Raw genomic sequence first — 19,004 nt, 5'->3', positions numbered from 1 at the left:
CTTTAGATGTATTATTTCTGGCTTGCGGTATCCTTTTTATTGAGCTTTACTTTAGGGTACTGCCAATTGCATTCCTTCTCCTCCCTCTGATTACTTCTGAAAGATGCCATTGGTTATTAGGACTGCTGTGTCTCACATGGCTAAACTTAAGCCCCTAGTTGACTCTGTTCCGTATTTTCAGCCGTTCACCCTTGCATGGTATTTCGGCCTGCCAAGCAAGTAGTATCAAGTCAAAAGGCTGAATATGAAACACATACACAAGACATTCCACCAACAGACTTTAATACAAGATATGTACGTGTCATTTTCACGAAAGTGTTACGATTTATAAACCCGTTCTAGAGTAAAGTTCCTGTTGGCAGAGCTTACTTCTTCTCTCCCATTGTTTTTAACATGGCTGTCAAGTTAGTGATCCCTAGGGCCCATCGAGTACCCCCTGCTGTTTATGTATTTATCATCTTTACTTTTTTATTCGCCTTATTATGCTCGACAAGCTGGCCACCTACCAACCTCAGCTCTGATGATGCCGACCGAAAGTTCGCCTTCATCGTACCAGCCACTTCGCCGAGTCCCGATCTCTGCAAAACTATAACTACAGCACTTGCACTTGGATATCCAAGTCCGGTTATTGTTAACTGGGGCCTAAACCATCGCTCAATCTCGGGATGGCGCGGCGGTCACATGCTGACAAAGACGCCTGGTATTGTCAGATACCTTGATACTGCAATGCATCCCAATGCACACCCCTCCGAGAAGCTACACGAAGATGACATTGTACTTGTTATTGACGGCTACGATGTTTGGTTCCAACTCCCTGCGCAGATTCTCCTCGAACGATACCACAAGATAAACAGAGAAGCCAATGAGAGGTTATACAAGCAATGGAACCGGAGGGGTCCAATGCCAATGCGACAAACTATACTCTTTGGGTCTGGAAAGTGTTGCTACCCTGGCACTCTGAGGGCTGGTACGGACATGCGGTGCGACCAGTGGCCCATGAGTCCATTGCGAACAGATCTCTACGGCCCCGAGACCGAAAAGAATATGACACAAAACGAGAAGATTCGACCTAAATGGATTAATGACGGCATCATGATAGGTCCCGCGGGTGATGTAAGACGTTATCTACGACATGCCCAGGAGAAGATGGAGAGGGGTCTCGGTCTGGGCATTCACATGTATAGTTCTCAGGCCACCACAGGTGAAGTCTTTATCGAACAGGAGATCTTGCGGCAATGGCAAAGAGAAAATAAAACGCCTACGCAAAATGTGCTGGAAGTTATGAACAGCAATCTTGAGTTTCATGCGGGCCTCGATTATGGCCAGCAGATATCAGTGCAGACTACGAAGACAAGGAACCGGGATAAATCGGAGCATGGAGACTTTGTTCGACTGGGTGACCAGTCAGATATTGACCAACATTCTGAGGCTTTAGGTATCGTACCTTCACGCATACAAGGTCTCCCAGACGATATCAAGGCTGCGAGGAACCCATTGAGCGACATGGTAGGCGGAGCCAACTGGACTGACATGCCGCTATACGCCAACTTTTATACCGAGTCAGTTCCTGTTATGATTCACTACAACAGCTTGAAGGACAGAAGGTCTTCATGGTGGCACAAACCTTGGTATTACCAACATCTGAGAAAGCTTGTCAAGTCTGGCCTGGAACTAAGACATCCTGACGAATCTCTCGTGACACTGAAGTTGAGGAACGGACGTATTAGGTACTGGGCATTATCTGCGGAAGAAGAGGATCGATATCCAAGGCAGTTTAATGGGACCGCAGATGAGAGGTTGAACAAGATGCAATTCAATGACATTTGTAAGCATGAGAAGACGGCGCCTCATGGGCCGAATCAGGAGTGGTGGGAGGAGGTGTTCCGTGATACTGGGGGACCATGGAAATAGGATAGTTGCAGGTATAGAAGATTTAGTGGGTAGTTTGGTGCTATATTGTGATTTTTTACTGTTATTCTCATCCTGATAAACGGGTTCTGACACCACTGAAGTGTAATTGTATGACTGCTCAATAATACTTCACACTTTTACCCTCCATTTAAATCCCACTAGGTACTGCCTTGAGACAATTGCAAATGCTCCACCTAGAAGGATGGACACACCACAAAATATGATCAATCCAGAAAAATCGCCACCTTGATCACCGACTATAGCTCCAGCAATCGGGCTACCGACCAACACTCCAAAGGCGGCAACACCATACAGCGAACCATTGCGTGTACCAATACTGCGTACGTCTGAGAATGAAGCAACCATGGCGGGGACAATGGATAGTGTGCACCCAGAGGTGAAGCCATACAACGCAGCGTATGCTATAACTGACGCAGTAGAATGGGCTGTGAGCCAAACGGTAAGAGTAAAGATGCCGCCAAGTAGAGTCAGAGGAATCATGACGTTGAAAACACCAATACGGTCGCCTAGATAAGCCGGGAGGAGTCTGCCGAAGGTGCTGTAACATTTGTAAGCCACTGGTTGGGTGAAATGATAATAACTAGAGGACTTACGATGCTGCGTTGACTATGGGGACCATATACTCAGCCAAGTTGGGGGATACTCCAAGTGCTTTTGCTTGAACAATGATAAAATTAAAAGGTAGGAAGGAACCCAAGTACAGAAGAAATGCTCCTATAGTGAGAAACAGAAAAGGCATCTCTTGGAATGGTGAAATAAAGTCCTTGGGGTTGAACTTTCTTCGTGGCGGCGGTAGTCGCGACTTGATAGTAACGTTTGCGATAACCAAAAGACCTAAAAAGAGAAATGCGACAGATCGCATCGCCCAGCCAAAACCAATCCTGACGACAAGATGGTTTACCATGATTGGTAGCACAACGCCTCCAAGACTTGAGCCAGCAGTAACAATGCCGAATGCTATGGCGCGGTGTCGAAGGAACCAAGTGCCAACAGCAGCGATAGCTTTGAGGGACTTAATTAGCTACTCGTAGAGAAATGTGTGAAGCCAAATGCAAGAACTTACGAGCGTAGAAGAGGAATGAGCAGCCTATAGCACTGCAAAAACCTTGAGATAAGAGAATTTGGTAGTATTCCTTGGATATCGATGTCATCATCAGACCAAAAACATGAAGAAATGAACCAAGAAGGATCGGTACACGGGGACCAAACTCGTCTGTCATTTTACCGACCACAGGACCCTGTAAATCAGTTATTAAAAATGTAGCTAGCGGATGTTAGAACAGACATACCCAAAAGAACATCATAAAGGATTCCACTGAAGGTATCCAGGCAATAGTACTGGATGAATATGACTTGAGTTGATTCTGTTGATAGTAGTCTTGGAATATGCCGATACCTGTCGCTGTTAATGACTGTTGAGATCAATTGATGGATGTCAGAGAAACGTACAATTAATCCACCCAAAACTGGCAAAGACGGCACAAAAGCCTCCTGCCACGACCGACCAAGCTTTCAATCCTCCATCAGGTGGAGGACCAAAGTCCTTATCAGGGCCAATGGTATCTGCTGATTGCTTTTCCACCGGCAATTCTGGCTGCGATTGCGATTCGTCCGAAGAAGGAGGAAGCGATGGTAGTTGATTGGGATCTTGCTTGTGTTCAGCCATTCTGTGTATAGTGCAGTGTAGATAATCAAGTTGGAAGTTTCAGAGACGATTGTTGATGCAATGAATTTAGCTATTGTCGTGGGATGCACTTTTTCTTATAGCTAGACAAACCCTTAGAAATGCTCTTACAAATGCTATCCTTGACTACATGCTCGAAAGATGGTTCTCAATGAGGTTAAGTCGCCATCGGGATCTGAGAGTGGGGTATGACGGCTTGATTCCCTGTCAAATACCTAGAATGATGCTACTATATCCGGCTTAGTTTCGTTTGTCATGAGCAAGCCACTTCAATGTCATCATTTTCTCACTCTTATCAATCCGTGTTTCCTCTCCAACAACCCTGAAAGACATTTCGAAGTTTGGTACCAAATATGATCTAGTGCTGCATACATTCTCATATAACCACAGCTATTCAGGTCCCCTTAACCCCTTCGCAACATGGTCGGCATTGCTGGGAAATCCAAGGCATGTCATGACTGTAAGAGGCGTCGCGTCAAGGCACACACCCCAACGTTATTTCCCAGCTCTGATCACATTATTAATAGCTCATCAGTGTGATCTCACAACTCCGAAATGTCACCGGTGCCTCAAAGCAAGAATTCCTTGTCGTGGATATGAGCGGTCAACACTCTGGGTTCACCGGACTCAGGCCCAACCCAATGTCTCTGCACTGACCGCTGTGAAATGTGCACGACTTGAAGAGCGTATACGAGAGACGACAGAGGCAGTCGACTGGCTACATACTCTACAGCAAATGCGCGACCAGCTCTATTCGTCCAAGTCAACGTATCAAGTAGTAACGTTTCGATTACAAGCACTTTCTATCGCCGACAGTATTTACTATCCAGTGCCCGGAGTCGGCGAAAGCTGCCAAGACTCAACTTCAACCCCTTCGTCTTGGTTTAAAGCGGTATGCCATATGCCGAATCCCAATCAAGCGTTGGACCATTCCCTCTTGGCGTTTTGTGCCATTCAAATTCGTGTATCCAGAGAATCTGGCATTTCATATGACGAGACAGTCCAACTTTACAACCATGCTCTGTCCAAGATCATTAGTATCTTAGATAGTCCATCAGATGGGAGCAGTGACGAGAGCCTTGCTGCCATTGTTATTCTGTCTACTTGTGAGGTAAGAAAAAGACGTCCGATATAGTTGTGATTATTTACTAACGCAAAACAGCTATTTCTTTTTCATACAAGTTCTAGCTGGAATGCACACGCGCAGGGTATTTCTGAAATGCTCCGCAATCGCGTCGTCTCGGGAAACACTACACAGAGCTGGAGCGATCTATGCCATCGTCTGTGTGTGATATGTGTACGTGAATACCAGTTTTATGTGGAATCGTTTAGGCCTGCGCTTACACTGTCCAAGGTCATCCAAGCAATGGTACAGAAGCGCCCTCTTATACTCGAGCCTCACGTATGGCGACAAATCAGGCCTGCCTCCAACCCTATCTCATTCGGCGGACTATTAGACCTTGCTATAGACATACCTCCGATTATTTCCAATGCCCATGAGACCCTACGATCCAGTAGCAGCTCCATGAGGTTTCTCTTATATGTCGAACCACTTATCCAGAAGTTCCGTGAACTCGATCATTGGCGAAACAGTTATAGTGAACAGATATGGACTCAAAGCGAAGCGCTTGTCTACTGGTCTGTTCCTGCCCAAGCAAGCAACCCGACTGACGAAGACCACGAAGAGAAACTATTCCCATTTGCCCTCATCTTCTCGTCTATTGCAAGCGCCAGTGCTTGGATATTTGCTTCCAGCATCATGCTTGATATACTTGACACCATTCTGCTTTTACATTCGACAAACCATAATGACAGCACGATGCTGCAATATGAGGATGAGACGCTCAACAGTGGCATAACACCCAGTATGCTGGAGGTCTTCCAGGTCGATGCTGACAGATTGAGTCGGCTGCTATGTCAAAGCATTGAATTTTGCTATCGCATTGAGAATGGTACTTTCGGCCCTCAGATAACCTGCTATGCTCAAGCGACACTGTTAAACTATTTTACACATCATGGGCATAGTCGCGAGTTAGATTGGTGTAAAGCTATTCCTCAGATGACTGGCCCTGGGACAAGTTTTGGGATCAACTTGATGCAGTTCAAACCAACACCGGATCTATAATTAATTGAATGTAGATAAATGCATGAAAGTCACACGTGGGAATTTACTTGTCAAAGGGCGGTCCATGTTCAGTTAACATAGCTAGTAACGTTTGGCAGGTCATGATGGTGCACAAGGAAAGTCATGAGTAGCACTCAAATTGGATTGCTCGCGGAAACTGTCATATATGCTTCATAAAACTACTAGCCAAAACTATATACAAGAAATATCGTTTCGTCATCGTCCATCTACTTTCGGTAAGCGGTCCAAGCAGAATGCATGCGGGTCTGCTGTCCGGGAGTGAACTCCTCGTAGCAAACGCTGGGATTTGTATTAGCATAGCACTCAAGTTGATATAGGTGGGGAAGACGTACTCATCGGAATAATCCATGTAGTTGTGGATGGGGTCATCACCAGCCTGGTTGGGGCAAGTGTCCTTGCGAGCAGGGCATCCACTTGTCTGACGGGCCTGGGCAGGGGTATCGGCAACGAGATCTCCACCGTTGCATCCATCCTGGAAGGTATGGAAGAGGTTGAACCAGTGACCAACTTCGTGGACGGCAGTTCCACCCAGGTTGTAGGGAGCAGCAGTGCCTCCGGGAACGGTCTCAGCGACGATGACGCAACCGTCAAGGATGAACTTCTGAGAGCCAGTTGAGATGTTGGGCTCAGGGAAGTAACAGTAACCGAGAGCTTCAGTGCCTCCAAGCTTGGCGACATCAGTGAAGTAAAGGTTGAGAGTCTTGTAGTCTCCCTGGCGGAGCTGTCGCTTCATAGCAAGCTCGCCATTACCAGCAGCCCAGTTGGTGTTGGTGGTGAAGGTTGTGTCAATGAGCTTGAAGGTAATGTCATTGGGGCCATAGGCGTCGTTAAGTGCCTTCAGCTGAGCCGTGAGCTTGGCCTTTGAGATGTACTTGGACGAAGAAGAGGACACAACGTGGAAGTAGGTGTCAACGGTGATGGAAGCGGCAGCAACCTTGGACACAGACTCGATCTTCTTCAAGTCCTGGGCGTGCTGAACCTGCTCAGCGGTAGGGTCGGCGACGGCGCAACGAGGAGGAAGAGCTCGGCCGGCAAGACCAGCAAGGGCATTGCCAAAGAAAAGAGCGAGAGCGAGCTTGGAAACCATTGTTGCGATATTGAGACTTGGAAAGTAGAGATGAGTTGATGAGTTGATGAAGAGATGGTAGACTATAATTCGTGTGACTTGTGCTTCATATTTATAATTATGTTCTATCATCTATAATCACAATAAAGACCAGATGACTTGATCTGTCTATCTTCTCATCTTGTTATCTGATGGCGATCATTTCCGATTGTGCAATATCTCCGTTCATCTGGATCAAAGGTTCATCTCATCACAGCATAGATAACGGTCCTTGTTGTTTTTGAACTGCCCGTAAGAGCAATGTGATACTGGTAGCTCCATTTGTAAATTATTCCGTCTAATTCGACCTGCCCCTTTAACTCGTGAGTGGACATGTTGTTCCCGAGTCTATTCCTGGAACATGTTAGTGTAAAACCGCACGAGTCAAAATACCCCTGTACCTTCTGTTCCTGGCAGTATGACCCGTAAGTATACGAGACGTGCGAATGCCGGGTGCCATGGAGGTTTCCATTCTGGGAAGGACATTCAAGGGACGCATGGATCTCATTGAGCGCTTAATCCATGCGATCACTCTAAGCTTAGAACAAGCATGATTTTTAACTACCGATGCCGAGAAGAGAAAGTACTTTTGCCAAGTCTATATAATATGCCAGATAATGCAGCGGGGCTGATGCCGATACCGGCTACTGCTCGCTACTGAATATTGACAGGGATCATAACAGTGACCAATTATCATTATTACTGCATATCACGATAGCCCGGCAGCAGGACAGGAGCACGTGAAGATATACCCTATAGATTACAGGTTTACTGGAGTGCGAATTTGAAAACTCAATATCACGCAGGCAGAAGCAGAGTCCTCTAGCTTGGAATCAAGGCATCAACTTCTTCATGCTTAATCAGAGTAAAATACATTCGAATTAAAAAAAAGATTAAACGTGGTCACCTGTTCTATTGTCATTTGGAGGAGGTACTTAACCTAAAAATCGGACAAGTTCCAAAATATACACCACCAGCTGAAAAAAACCTTCTTACACAACACCTAGCTACCAGTAAGCGAAGATCCTAAGCTTAACTAGGTGATTCGTAATGTTTGAATGATAGCTATCTGACCAAATGTGCTCATGATGTATAGGAAGTGATATGATAAAGCTTACGGTTTGAGGAGGAAACATGGGATAAGTTGGGTGTTGTATAGAAGCAGATTTCAGACGCGACTACATCGTGCAAACCAAGAGATCCAAACTCAGACGCCAGATCGAGCTTCTTCTACGGGAGACTTGGCATTGACGCGCCAAGACGAATGCGCATACGATACTGGGCCAGGGTACTCCTTGACACGACAGCATGCAAGGTTAACCTCAAAGCCATGCTGCTCACTGGTAGCATCCTCAAGGTTTTCGCGTCCTTTGGCACAGAGACATACGTTACCAGTGCCAAAAAGAACTATTCCATCATTCTTCAGCTATGGTTGCTAGCCGTGCGATTACAATACATACTAGAGCACCTAAATGTCATGTTTCCCTCTGCGTCACGCATGGATATACCATGGATACCAGAGACATCAGTATAGAATCATAGCATTTAGGTATGGGCCACAAGAAATCACCAATGGGGAATTTCTTTTTATTTAATACAGAACGGGAAGCATGTGAAGGTCAATTAACAGCAAAGCCGGTAATGTGGCTAATTGACATACGTGGAGCTACTGTGACTCTACCTTATAATCAGGACATTATCGAAGAATTGGAGAAGGCGAACAACAACTATATCAGCACAAGTCATAGGCACTGGGTATCAATTGTAGCTTCAACAACTGTTTCACTTTCAACGATGTGAGATAGTTTGAACCGGCTACTTTGATTTCACAAAGACATGATTGGGATCGTATCTTGATTCAAGTGACACAACGGGTCTTATGTAGGTTTCTTAGGGAGCTTTCGTGATATCACATGGAAACCCAACTCCATTTTCATTGACCCCAGTTCTACGACGATGATCATGGTAGAAACACTGCAGGTTGGGTTTTCAGTGGATCCTCGCCGACGACTTGAGGGACCAGGAGCATAGCAGCTGGTTGATCATGCAAACCATTTCGACTTTATTCTAGACATAAAATTATCCTAGTCTGGTTTCACTTCACTTTGCAGGCAAAACAATTGGCATCATGAGACAAGCAAATGACGTCGCGACGACACGCATCGAGAGAGTCATGATGGAAGTGTCCAGTTATGATCTCCAGACGAGCAGCTTGCAGATGCTCTGAAATTGTTTCTTGGATTTATGCGACTCAACACTGGTTATTCGTATTGCCCTTTGCACCTAAACTCAACATGAGGTTAAATTAAACAAGAACTCATAAAATTGTACTGCTACAAGAAGACAATGATTGCATACATTGTGAAACGGCAAAGCCTGCTCACGAAACGCTCTTTCCACCTATACACTTATAACAACGACTCTCATTGTCCGCTGTTAATCTTTATTCCACCTACAAAAATGAAAGTTAAAGTTCATATCATCCTCCTTCCTGTCAACTTAATAACAGTTCCCTTCGTAGCAGTTCAGATGGCAATCATCCCTTGCAAGAAGTCAGCAAACTATATGAGTTTCCGAGATTACTCTATACGTACTTTGTATCACCACACGTCCAAGTGTTCTTGTTACAGCACTGCTTGTCTGTACCAACGCATGTCGCATTTGAGTGAGGAGGTCCGCAAAGGCCATTATAAGCGCGAATAGGTTCTGGGACTGAAGATTTTTATCAGTCAGGATGTTCCAAATCGAGAATATCTGCTAGAAACATACATCCTTCCACACAATATCTGATATCAGGCAAGACGTTCTTGCAGTCGCTCTTGAGTCTTGGGTTCAACTCGTAAAAGGTATCCAAGGTGATTTCATATTTCTTGGCTATCGTGTCACAGGTGTCGGAGCTGACTTTGGATCCGGTTTTAGTGCTAAACCGACAGTTGATGCCGCCGGTTTCCATCAGCCTAGCTTGCCATGTTGATGGTTGACACTCGTCAGCAGCAATGGCTGGGGTGACAAAAGCCAACCCTATGACGGAGAGATGTATCCAGGAAAACATTGTAGAGAAAGAAAAACAATTTGCTGGTATTTTTGCAAGTACGACAAAGGTCGGTGAACAAGAGTGAGGTGATATAATAGAGAGTTATAACACTGCGACTCATGTCAGACCCTTAGATCTACCGCCCTCTGCGGCCATGACCGAAAGATTACCGAGCTGACAGGGCGAAATTGGCTTGACGAGATGAGCCCCGCTTGGTGTGGTCTGTTTTTGAAACGACACTACTCGCTTACTTCAATGCTCCCACATTCCAGGCCCGTGCTGCAAGGCACACTAATATCTGGAATCCTTCCGGACATACTTAGCCGTTTCAGCTAGCAACTAAACATCAGACGGAATTCTGAGCTCGTTGTAGACATGATCTTCAGAGCCGTCCCAAGCGAGCATGAAGCTTTGCTAGACACCTGCACAAGGCCATGGTAAAATTTCTTAGCAAATGTAACTGCAAAACACAGCTGTGTTTTCTTGGTTACATTCATGCCAGGTACAAACTTAAATGCCCTGTCAACAGTAGGCCTACGGTCACATCCAATCACGGTAGTGGATCACTAGACAGTTAACCATATCCATCCGACACATTTGTTAATCATTTTCTTTCAAAACAAATATAATGACAGTAATAAAGACCTTTGTTTGTAATCATAGCGCTGAGAGATACCGCAAATTTTAAACTGAAATGCTGGTGGCGAGACACAGAGTAATTCAATTAATGTTAATAAAGTTGTTTAGGGTAATCCTGTTCATCCTGATGCAGGGTTGCGTTCTTGTAGACAGAATATGGCTCCCATGCAGAGAAACGTTCAGCCTGGTGCAAGGTACATTCGAAGTGGGCAAAAAAATGTTGTTAGTACCTCTAAATCCCTGGATTATCACACGATGTTCCTTACAATCACATTAATACAAACATTAGTCGTTAGTGCTTATGTCTTGTCGTCACGCCCACCTCCCAATGGCACGATACATGCAAGGTATGGCCAATGTGGGAATGCGTTCCGTGATCATAGCCATTGTCTAATCGTCGTATTTTATATTTACAATACGCTAAGCTAATGCTGCACATCGTTGGGGTACATCTCCTCTAAAATCTGCCAGATTCGTCGACGATTGGTGAATCCACCAGGGACACGCAGACCGACCTTGTCATGGCTCCATGCACCATCGTTGTCTTCCCGTGCCTCATGGGATGATATCTTTGCTGGACTCATTACCTGCCTGGTGATCTTTTCCCAATTCCACTTTTCAATCTCGGCAGTTTCCTTGCCAGTTTTGTCGTAGACAACTTGCGTATCAAGGTCCCAAAGGAAGGGGATTTGGAAAAAGGCCTGCTTCCACATGGATTGAGGCATCAAGTAGGTGCACTCCAGCGAGGTCTGGCTATGCTGGAAAAACGAGCAGATATGATCTTTGACCTCCTGAGGTAATGCCTCAATGTGGTTTCTGAATTGCTTGAGATCCTCTGGCAGCTGAACAGAGGTCTCTGGTGCATGCTCAAGATTGGCAATTAGCTCGATAGTTAGATTTGGGATGTCGATGGGGTCCTCATCCCACTGTCGAAAAATGGTTAGCAAAGAATACCAGGGTTTCTGCGGAAAACAATTTCAAACTTACCCAGCCATCCCACTCGTTTCCATATAGATAGAGACTGGGTGAAGGTACAAAGTAACGTTCCAGCCCGCAAGACAAGGGCTGTCCAGGTTCCGAGTTTGGTATAGAAGGAGTAAAATGCATGCCAATGTTGTGAGAATCCTCCATCTTGGTTCTAGCGCAACGGCGTTCTAGTGTCAACCAAAGTTCTCCAAGTGAGCGGACTTTGGCATTGGGCGATGTGTTGATTACGCGATTGAAAAGTTGTTCGCAAGTTTTGTGAATGCCAACATACATCTTGCCCACCCACTCCGAAGGATCTTCCGCGTCTTCATTGACATCGTAGTCCCATTGAGGATGTATCTCGTCGCGATCATGGGGAAAGGTCAGGTTGCCACGATAATTGTTCGCAAAAGCATCATAACGTGTGACTTGTTCATCTGTCACCTTCAAGGATGGGGGTGCATCACAGAGTTCTGGCCAATGGGGGCCAGAAAATGCAACAACGTCGTCTTGTAGCACCAAGCCACAAATTGTGCAATGAATAAAATCAGGGTTGTATGCCATCGCCTATTGTCTGGGAGGAATAAAAAAGTAGCAGAAGAAATGGTTGGAGAAAACGCAAGGAACAGAGATGAGGACCTGCAGCTTGAGAAAATGGATAAGGCTGAGCTACAGGTTGCGATGATGATCAAATGAGGCACATCTGTCGATGAAACGCCAGCGATTTGCAAGGAAGAAAACCCCTCAGTGGAGAAAACGACCCTGACACGGGTATCACCGCCACTTGTGCCTGTTTTTAGGGCCGGCTGGAATGTGAGTGCGCCTAGAGTAGTAAATGGATGCCACTATCCCGATGGAAGTTAGTGAGTGACACTCTGACTTATATTCAGTGGGGGCTGCAGTAATTGTTTCCCACAGCAGATCTGACTAGGCGGTTTCCTTTGACAAGTAGCGGATGAAATGTCCCGCCCCCAAGGACCCTTGGTTAATCTTCCTTAGCCATCGTCTCTGCACGGCCATACACAGCGTGTTTCAAAACAAGACATTGCGGGAGCCATTGCAAGGCTGGGCCGAAAGCCTGTTGTCAAAAGGTGATCCGACCAGGGTTCAACCATGTACACAATCTCAGCTCTTCTCCATCACTGATGGTACGCGATGCATGTCAGACTCCTGTCATTTCGTCCTTGACCGTAGTATTCTTGCCCATGGACGCAGTGCTCACGATGTAACCACTGCGTTATTTGGAACTTTCTCAACCATGGACTAGTTGTCATAAACGGATACCCAGCATGAACCGGGATAGCCGTAGTATGTTGCAACAGGTCTGACAGTGGAGTAGCTACGCCGAGTGCCTCTCTTTATCCTCTAGTATGGGAAAGATCCTGGGAAATCCATGGTATCATATTATATAGACATACAACGCCCTGGCAGTTCTGGTTATTGCTACTTAATATCAGTTTCATGAAACGGAAGTGAATCTTGTTTATCAGTCATTTCAACCAAGTCATTCTTTTACTATTGTTCATACTATGAAACGCTCTTTATTATTGGCTCTTTGGAGCACAGGCGTCTTGGGTGGCCCTTGCAAGCCATCCAAGCCCTCGGAAACTTCAGTTTCCGACAGCACACCTACCCAAAGCAATCACATCTCATTGGGACTTTCATCCACATATCTTGACTTAACGAAAACGGGCCAAGATGGTGAGCATGAAACCACAACAGGGACCTCTCCTCACGAGAGCGGTCAGATCTCAGTATCCATTCCTTTCTCTGAGTCTGACATGAACACACACACACAAGACGCGGGATCAAATACCATTGGGCTTCCAGAGGGTTCCGTGACTGGTACAGGACCTCTCCCAGAACCTACATCAGAGGGTGGTAGTGTACCGGGAACCGTCACCGGTGATGGCGAATCTGAAGAGACGTCTGGAGGTGCGGGTAACTCCGGATCTCCTTCGTCTCCCCAGACTGAGGGATCTTTCCCCACCGGTACTGCTGACGTCCCTGGAGAGCAGTCTGGTACTGCCACCAACCCTGACGCTTCTGGCACTGCTACCAGACCCGAGGGTTCCGAGAATCAATCTGGCACTGCTTCTGGTTTCCCTGAACAATCTTCTGGCACTCTAGTCAATACTGAAGTTTCTGGTCAACCGACTGGAACTCCCGATGTACCAGGAGAACCTGGAACTACGGATGTCGACACAGCAACCAACCTTCCCACTACTATCCCTAGTGGCGCTCCTGGCGGCGCATCTGATACTGCTACCAACCCTGAGGGTTCTGGTCCATCTGGTACTGCTACAGTGCCAGGAGAGCCTGGAACTACAGACAGCCCAACTGGGATCTCTGAGGGTGTTTCCGATAGTCTATCTGGCACTGCTACAGTCCCAGGCGAAGTTGACATCACTGTGTCTGGTGGAGTTCCTGGCGGCGCTTCTGGCACATCGCCCCCAGGCAGTGATGTCAACCCAACTGAAGTTGCCACGGATGGGACCAGCAACGGAGGTCCAGCTGTCTCCCACGATCCCACCAACACACCGGGATCGCCAGAAGAGACTGTCTCCAACTCGGCTACTGGCACTGAGCAAGGTCAAGGCACTGCAACACAAACCGACGCAGCTCCCGGCACAGATGTAGCACCAACTGGTACAGACACATCAATTGCTGGCCCTGACCAGCCTGCCACTACTGCTCCTGGGAACACCCTTCCAAATGATCAGGGGACTATGACCCAGAGCAATGGTGACGAGTTCACATCCGCCGCCTCTGGAGACGCTACCGAAGATCATTCAGGCGCTATCACAACCGATGCCAATGGTGTGCCCACCACTCTTCCTGGAAACCAAGACGAGACTACTGGATCCCCAGATCAGCCAACTGGTGCTTCGAGTGACCAGAACTCAGATGGTAACAGCAATGAGACTTCTCTAGGTCAAGAGGACCCCTCAGCTACCAGCACCACTGACGGTAACGCTGCTCAGCCAACAACTGAGGGGGAGGAGATTACCACCAATCCTGTTGCTGATAACACCGATGCCTCATCTACTGGATCTTCTGAAGTCAACAACGGTGCTACTACAACCGGAGCCGGGCCTGTTGAGACAACGGACTTGAATGGTGTCCCATCAACAACAGTGCCTGCTCCATCTGCCACTGTCAACCCTGTCACCAGCGCCGCAACAACTGGCACTGACATGCCGGTCGTGACAGAAGCCCCTCCTGGTTTCAACCCCAGCACTGTTAGTGGACACCCTGAATGGACTACCAACACCTGGATCACCACTACTACTTCAGAGGGTTCTGACCCAACAGTTGTCCCAGTCCTCGTCGGCTGTAATAACTGTGGTGGGGGTGGCTCTGGTATCATTCTCTGGGGCTTCCCTCCTGTCATCAATACTTGGTTCCAGCTTCCTAACCTGCCCAAGTTTTCTTTCCCTTGCATCCCTCCTGCTTCCGGTTGTACATCAACGCCCGTTACTGAAGAGACTGGAGACGACAATGATGACGACGACGACGATGATAAGTCTTCTTCAACTACCTGCACTGATAAGGCTACTGTTACCGATTGCTTTGTTGCATGCACGACATATACTGGCCCAGCAGGAGCATCTGTTACCCCGGAGTGTCAAACAACCTGCACCAAGACACATACAGGATGCAGCGTCACTGGCACAACAACTACATCTTCTGCAGCGGCATGCGGACCCTCTGGTGACAGCGAGTGCACCACATGTAACGTTGATCTTACTGCCAACGATGATTCCGAGTCATTGAAGCGACGATCTCTTGAGCGAAGAGGCGGCGTGGATATCAAAAAGAACATTGCAGGTTGCGATTGGTCCAACACCCCAGTTGGCGCACCAAGATTCCCCGCGTACCCAGGTGGAAACCTTGTTTTGAACAACGAGGCAGCCATTGTGTCTCAGAGTTCTCCCTTGAATCAGATTAAGAGATGGTGGCGAACAACGCGCGACACCAACTGTGTGCCGTCTCTCAACAACATTGGCGAGGCTTCATATCCCAAGACGGGATTGACGGATGTCGAGGGGCCGTCCATCGATCATGTTTATGAGAAGAGTATGCTCCTGGACTTCTGGCGGTACATCATTGATCCAGCTGCAACCGCTGTCGTTGGCATGAAGACCGGTACACCTAACAAGATCAACTGTGACGACATCAAGTCCTATGGTGGCATCAACTCGGGTTCAAACCTGATCCAAAAGGTGTTTGACACCTACCCTGGCAGCGCAGAGGTTCTCATGCCCAACAATGCCCAGTTCATGGATGACTTTATCGGTATGGACCAGTGGACCAACGGTAATGCAAAGGCCCAGATCACAGATCCTCAGGGCACCAAGACCCAGGCCGACAAGAAGGCCTCCAATGGCAAAGCGGTGAGAGCCAACACGAACATTGCCAACGCGAAGAGATGGATCGAGGATAAGATGCTCTTTCTCGAGGCGCTGGCAATTGGTGTTGAAATGTTCAATGTCGATGAAGCCAAGAATGCTCTCATCCGCCAGAACCTCCGCATTTACCAAACTCTGTAAGTAAACGTCAGTCACTTTGTACGACAATCTCTAACTTGGTCACCAGTGTCGATATGGACGAGAATGCAAAGAATTGCATGAAGGATGATGCCGTCATCAACGGTGTCTGGTCATTCGCGGACAAGTACCAGACCTTTATGGCCGACAGGTTCACTGGCAATCAGGATTACTCCATGAACCAGGGCGTGGTTTATGCTAAGAACAAACTCATCACTGCATTGACAACAGACGTTGCGAATGCCGCCAACATTGCGAATATTCCTGCAGGTGACCTTACCTCTTGGCAAAAGAGATTGGCCAACATGCAAGACGCAAGCCGCGTTTGGGAGGTGTCCGTCACTTTTGTTTGGGCTGGACCAACAACATCTAAGAGAGATACCGATGGTCTCTCTTGTGATCGTCCCAACCCATCCTTCACTACTGAGTCTACGGCTGAGCCTACTACCGACTTTACTACATTTGCGACTTCTATGAGACCGTCATCCGACATTGTTACGAGCGATGAGGCACCTTCTACAACAGACCAGGTCACTTCCTCCAAGAACCCTCCCCTCTTGACAGATCTCCCATCACTCACCCAGCAAGTCCCCGATGCCACCATTTCCACTCCCGATGGTAGCTCATGTGCTGAGACCGCCACTGTCACCAACTGCAACGTCGGTATCGGAGGAGGTCACGGTGGACCTGCTTGTGTAGAGAGAGAAACCTGCAACTCATGGATCAACACCAAGACCACAAGTACTACTCCCTCACCAACACCTACTCTCACAAAGCCCGATCCCGGTCAGAATGAGAAGCACTGCTACAACTCTGGACAGCAGTCCAATTATGAAGCTATCACCTACGCTGCCGAGTCGTTTTGTCGAGATGTGGTCAACGATCAGGTCCAAGGTCCGGTCTGGTCGAATTACAAACTCGAGGGCAAGAAGACACCTAGTACAGGTTACCACTTCAAGCTTGCCTTCCAGGTGAACGAGGGCTGTGTGTGGACGGCAAACTATGATGAATGCATGCGTTATATGAAGGTTCCTATCGATAGTTGCAACTGCTCAGCCAAGGGTAACAAGCAGGGTGGATGGGTTGAGAATAATTGCATCATGGCCAGGATCGACCCCAATAGCGGTACCTGATCAAACAGTTAGAGTTTAATCTCTATATATACATTAATTTTAGCAAGTTACATAATTGGATATTCGGTCTATGCATCGTGCTTGTATAATTCTTTTCGCTTGGGCTTCAGATGTTAAAATACTACAGCTAACAGTGTAAAGCTTAATAAGAAGTTATTTTCACCAGTACAACTTGTAGAATATGTATCATATGGCATTGTAAACTATTTTCTTCTATACTACAGTTAGAAGTATCACTTGCTTTGACTAAGAACGATAACTAGCTAATATATAACTTTATAATTATATATCTATCGAATAAATATTATATCTATAAACAAACACATAATACTGGGCATTTTGCAATTATGCCTCAATAAAATTTCTAACTACCGAGTTAAACTTCTCAGGGTTCTCCCAAAACATAAAGTGGCTACCCTTTTCTGCAGCTGTAAAGGTATAGTGCTGAGCGCCGGGAATCTGGGTTGCAACCCACTCTACTCCTTGGTGAGGGAAAATGCTGAGCTCTCCAGCGATAACCAAGGTAGGAACATTGATGTTGGGAAGAACGTCACGCCAGTCCCGGAAGGCATGGTCAATCAAGAGAGTACCGGCGTTCTTGTCGCTCATCTTCATGTTCTGGGCAATAACCCAGTCGTAGTCGGCCTTGCTGACGGCGTCGGTGAACATGCTCTTCACCAAGGCTGGGCCTTGAGCTGCCAAGTCGGCGGCAGTTTGGTAGACTGCATCGGGAGTGAATATGGCAGCCATCTCTTGGGCCTTCTCCTTGGGCCAGGTTGGGTCGATGACAAAGTCGGCTGACTGATCAGCAAAGACAAGCCTGCGGATCAGCTTGTGAGAGGCAGGGTACTGGCCCCAGAAGGCCCAAGTGACGGAGCAACCCATAGAGTGACCGACAATAGTAAGATCCTTGAGGTGCAATTGTGTGATGAGGTCGTTCAGATCGGCGGCGAAGCGAGAAACACGATACCCAAAGTTGGGTTTGGCAGATTCTCCATGGCCTCGCATGTCATAGGTGGTGACTCTGAATCCATTCTCAGCAAAGTATTCGACCTGCTTTTTCCACTCTGCAGCACCCTGTCGCCATCCAGGAACAAAAAGTAAGGGCTTGCCAGCGTCAGGACCATTTTGGTTGTAGTTCAGACTAACACCATCGCTAGTGGTAATAGTCCAGGTCTTCATGTTTTCAAGTGAAATAGAGCCTCAGATCGGAAGAGAGGATAAACTGGAAGACCGAAGAACGATAAAAAACTTCCTTGTGCTAGGTATTTCTCCGTGCTTGCCAGTGGCTTTTCGTGGGTGATGTCGGGTATAGGAGCTAGTATTGTGAAACAGAAATCGTAGCACCGCGGGAGGGGATGCTGATGTGAGATGGCGCAAAGGATTCTGGACTACGTGTGCGTCCAAGCACTATATCGTTATGGCTAAGATCTGCATCAGCAACAGGGATTAGAGCATACGAAGAGCTTGGGAATGTGACACTGATGTCCATAGTGGAGACTCTTATTTCGGTAATGAAGGTTAATAGTTGATGTTTTCCACGCTTGCGATCAAGGAAGAATAAGTAGGCTGACGAATAGGCTTATCTATCGATGCTTCTGTATTGCGCGAGAATACGATTGCTTCTTCAAGTCCTGCTTTCTCTGAGCCAAACCATTAGAGAAGTGAGAGTCAGGCGTTGAGAATCGTAAAAACCCACCAAAAGAAATAGAGTCAGCTGCTTCCTATCACTCGTGATCAGTGACCAAGAAAACAGAAAGAACCTTGCTCCCTTTCCTGAGTAAGACTTGCACCGCCCAATGAATTTACATATGA

The 19,004-nt window shown here is 47.1% G+C and overlaps 8 protein-coding genes across 8 annotated transcripts; 3 read left to right on the top strand and 5 right to left on the bottom strand.

Annotated features, from left to right (window-relative positions):
• Positions 1 to 393: 393 nt before the first annotated feature.
• FPSE_07844 (uncharacterized protein) lies at positions 394 to 1,911 on the top strand (the record flags this gene model as incomplete). Its single annotated transcript, XM_009260962.1, has 1 exon — positions 394 to 1,911. The coding sequence occupies one exon, from the start codon at positions 394 to 396 to the stop codon at positions 1,909 to 1,911; it is 1,518 nt and encodes a 505-aa protein (XP_009259237.1).
• A 129-nt stretch (positions 1,912 to 2,040) lies between these two features.
• On the bottom strand, positions 2,041 to 3,598 carry FPSE_07843 (uncharacterized protein; the record flags this gene model as incomplete). The annotated part of the gene is made up of 5 exons (XM_009260961.1): positions 2,041 to 2,470; positions 2,526 to 2,934; positions 2,996 to 3,170; positions 3,222 to 3,328; positions 3,382 to 3,598. The coding sequence occupies 5 exons, from the start codon at positions 3,596 to 3,598 to the stop codon at positions 2,041 to 2,043; spliced, it is 1,338 nt and encodes a 445-aa protein (XP_009259236.1).
• A 438-nt stretch (positions 3,599 to 4,036) lies between these two features.
• FPSE_07842 (uncharacterized protein) lies at positions 4,037 to 5,741 on the top strand (the record flags this gene model as incomplete). The annotated part of the gene is made up of 4 exons (XM_009260960.1): positions 4,037 to 4,076; positions 4,144 to 4,727; positions 4,779 to 4,900; positions 4,949 to 5,741. 4 exons carry the CDS (start codon positions 4,037 to 4,039, stop codon positions 5,739 to 5,741), a joined length of 1,539 nt encoding a protein of 512 aa, XP_009259235.1.
• A 227-nt stretch (positions 5,742 to 5,968) lies between these two features.
• On the bottom strand, positions 5,969 to 6,849 carry FPSE_07841 (uncharacterized protein; the record flags this gene model as incomplete). Its single annotated transcript, XM_009260959.1, has 2 exons — positions 5,969 to 6,041; positions 6,095 to 6,849. The coding sequence occupies 2 exons, from the start codon at positions 6,847 to 6,849 to the stop codon at positions 5,969 to 5,971; spliced, it is 828 nt and encodes a 275-aa protein (XP_009259234.1).
• A 2,269-nt stretch (positions 6,850 to 9,118) lies between these two features.
• Positions 9,119 to 9,919, bottom strand: FPSE_07840 (uncharacterized protein; the record flags this gene model as incomplete). The annotated part of the gene is made up of 4 exons (XM_009260958.1): positions 9,119 to 9,150; positions 9,324 to 9,358; positions 9,462 to 9,579; positions 9,637 to 9,919. 4 exons carry the CDS (start codon positions 9,917 to 9,919, stop codon positions 9,119 to 9,121), a joined length of 468 nt encoding a protein of 155 aa, XP_009259233.1.
• Positions 9,920 to 10,965: 1,046 nt separating this feature from the next.
• FPSE_07839 (uncharacterized protein) lies at positions 10,966 to 12,070 on the bottom strand (the record flags this gene model as incomplete). The annotated part of the gene is made up of 2 exons (XM_009260957.1): positions 10,966 to 11,466; positions 11,528 to 12,070. The coding sequence occupies 2 exons, from the start codon at positions 12,068 to 12,070 to the stop codon at positions 10,966 to 10,968; spliced, it is 1,044 nt and encodes a 347-aa protein (XP_009259232.1).
• Positions 12,071 to 13,035: 965 nt separating this feature from the next.
• Positions 13,036 to 17,189, top strand: FPSE_07838 (uncharacterized protein; the record flags this gene model as incomplete). Its single annotated transcript, XM_009260956.1, has 2 exons — positions 13,036 to 16,055; positions 16,106 to 17,189. The coding sequence occupies 2 exons, from the start codon at positions 13,036 to 13,038 to the stop codon at positions 17,187 to 17,189; spliced, it is 4,104 nt and encodes a 1,367-aa protein (XP_009259231.1).
• A 345-nt stretch (positions 17,190 to 17,534) lies between these two features.
• FPSE_07837 (uncharacterized protein) lies at positions 17,535 to 18,371 on the bottom strand (the record flags this gene model as incomplete). The annotated part of the gene is made up of 1 exon (XM_009260955.1): positions 17,535 to 18,371. The coding sequence occupies one exon, from the start codon at positions 18,369 to 18,371 to the stop codon at positions 17,535 to 17,537; it is 837 nt and encodes a 278-aa protein (XP_009259230.1).
• Between the last annotated feature and the right edge of the window lie 633 nt (positions 18,372 to 19,004).

The sequence above is a fragment of the Fusarium pseudograminearum genome, chromosome 1 (genome assembly GCF_000303195.2).
Source record: "Fusarium pseudograminearum CS3096 chromosome 1, whole genome shotgun sequence".
NCBI classification, from domain to species: Eukaryota; Fungi; Ascomycota; class Sordariomycetes; order Hypocreales; family Nectriaceae; genus Fusarium; species Fusarium pseudograminearum.
This window is presented reverse-complemented; position numbering and strand designations above follow the sequence as displayed.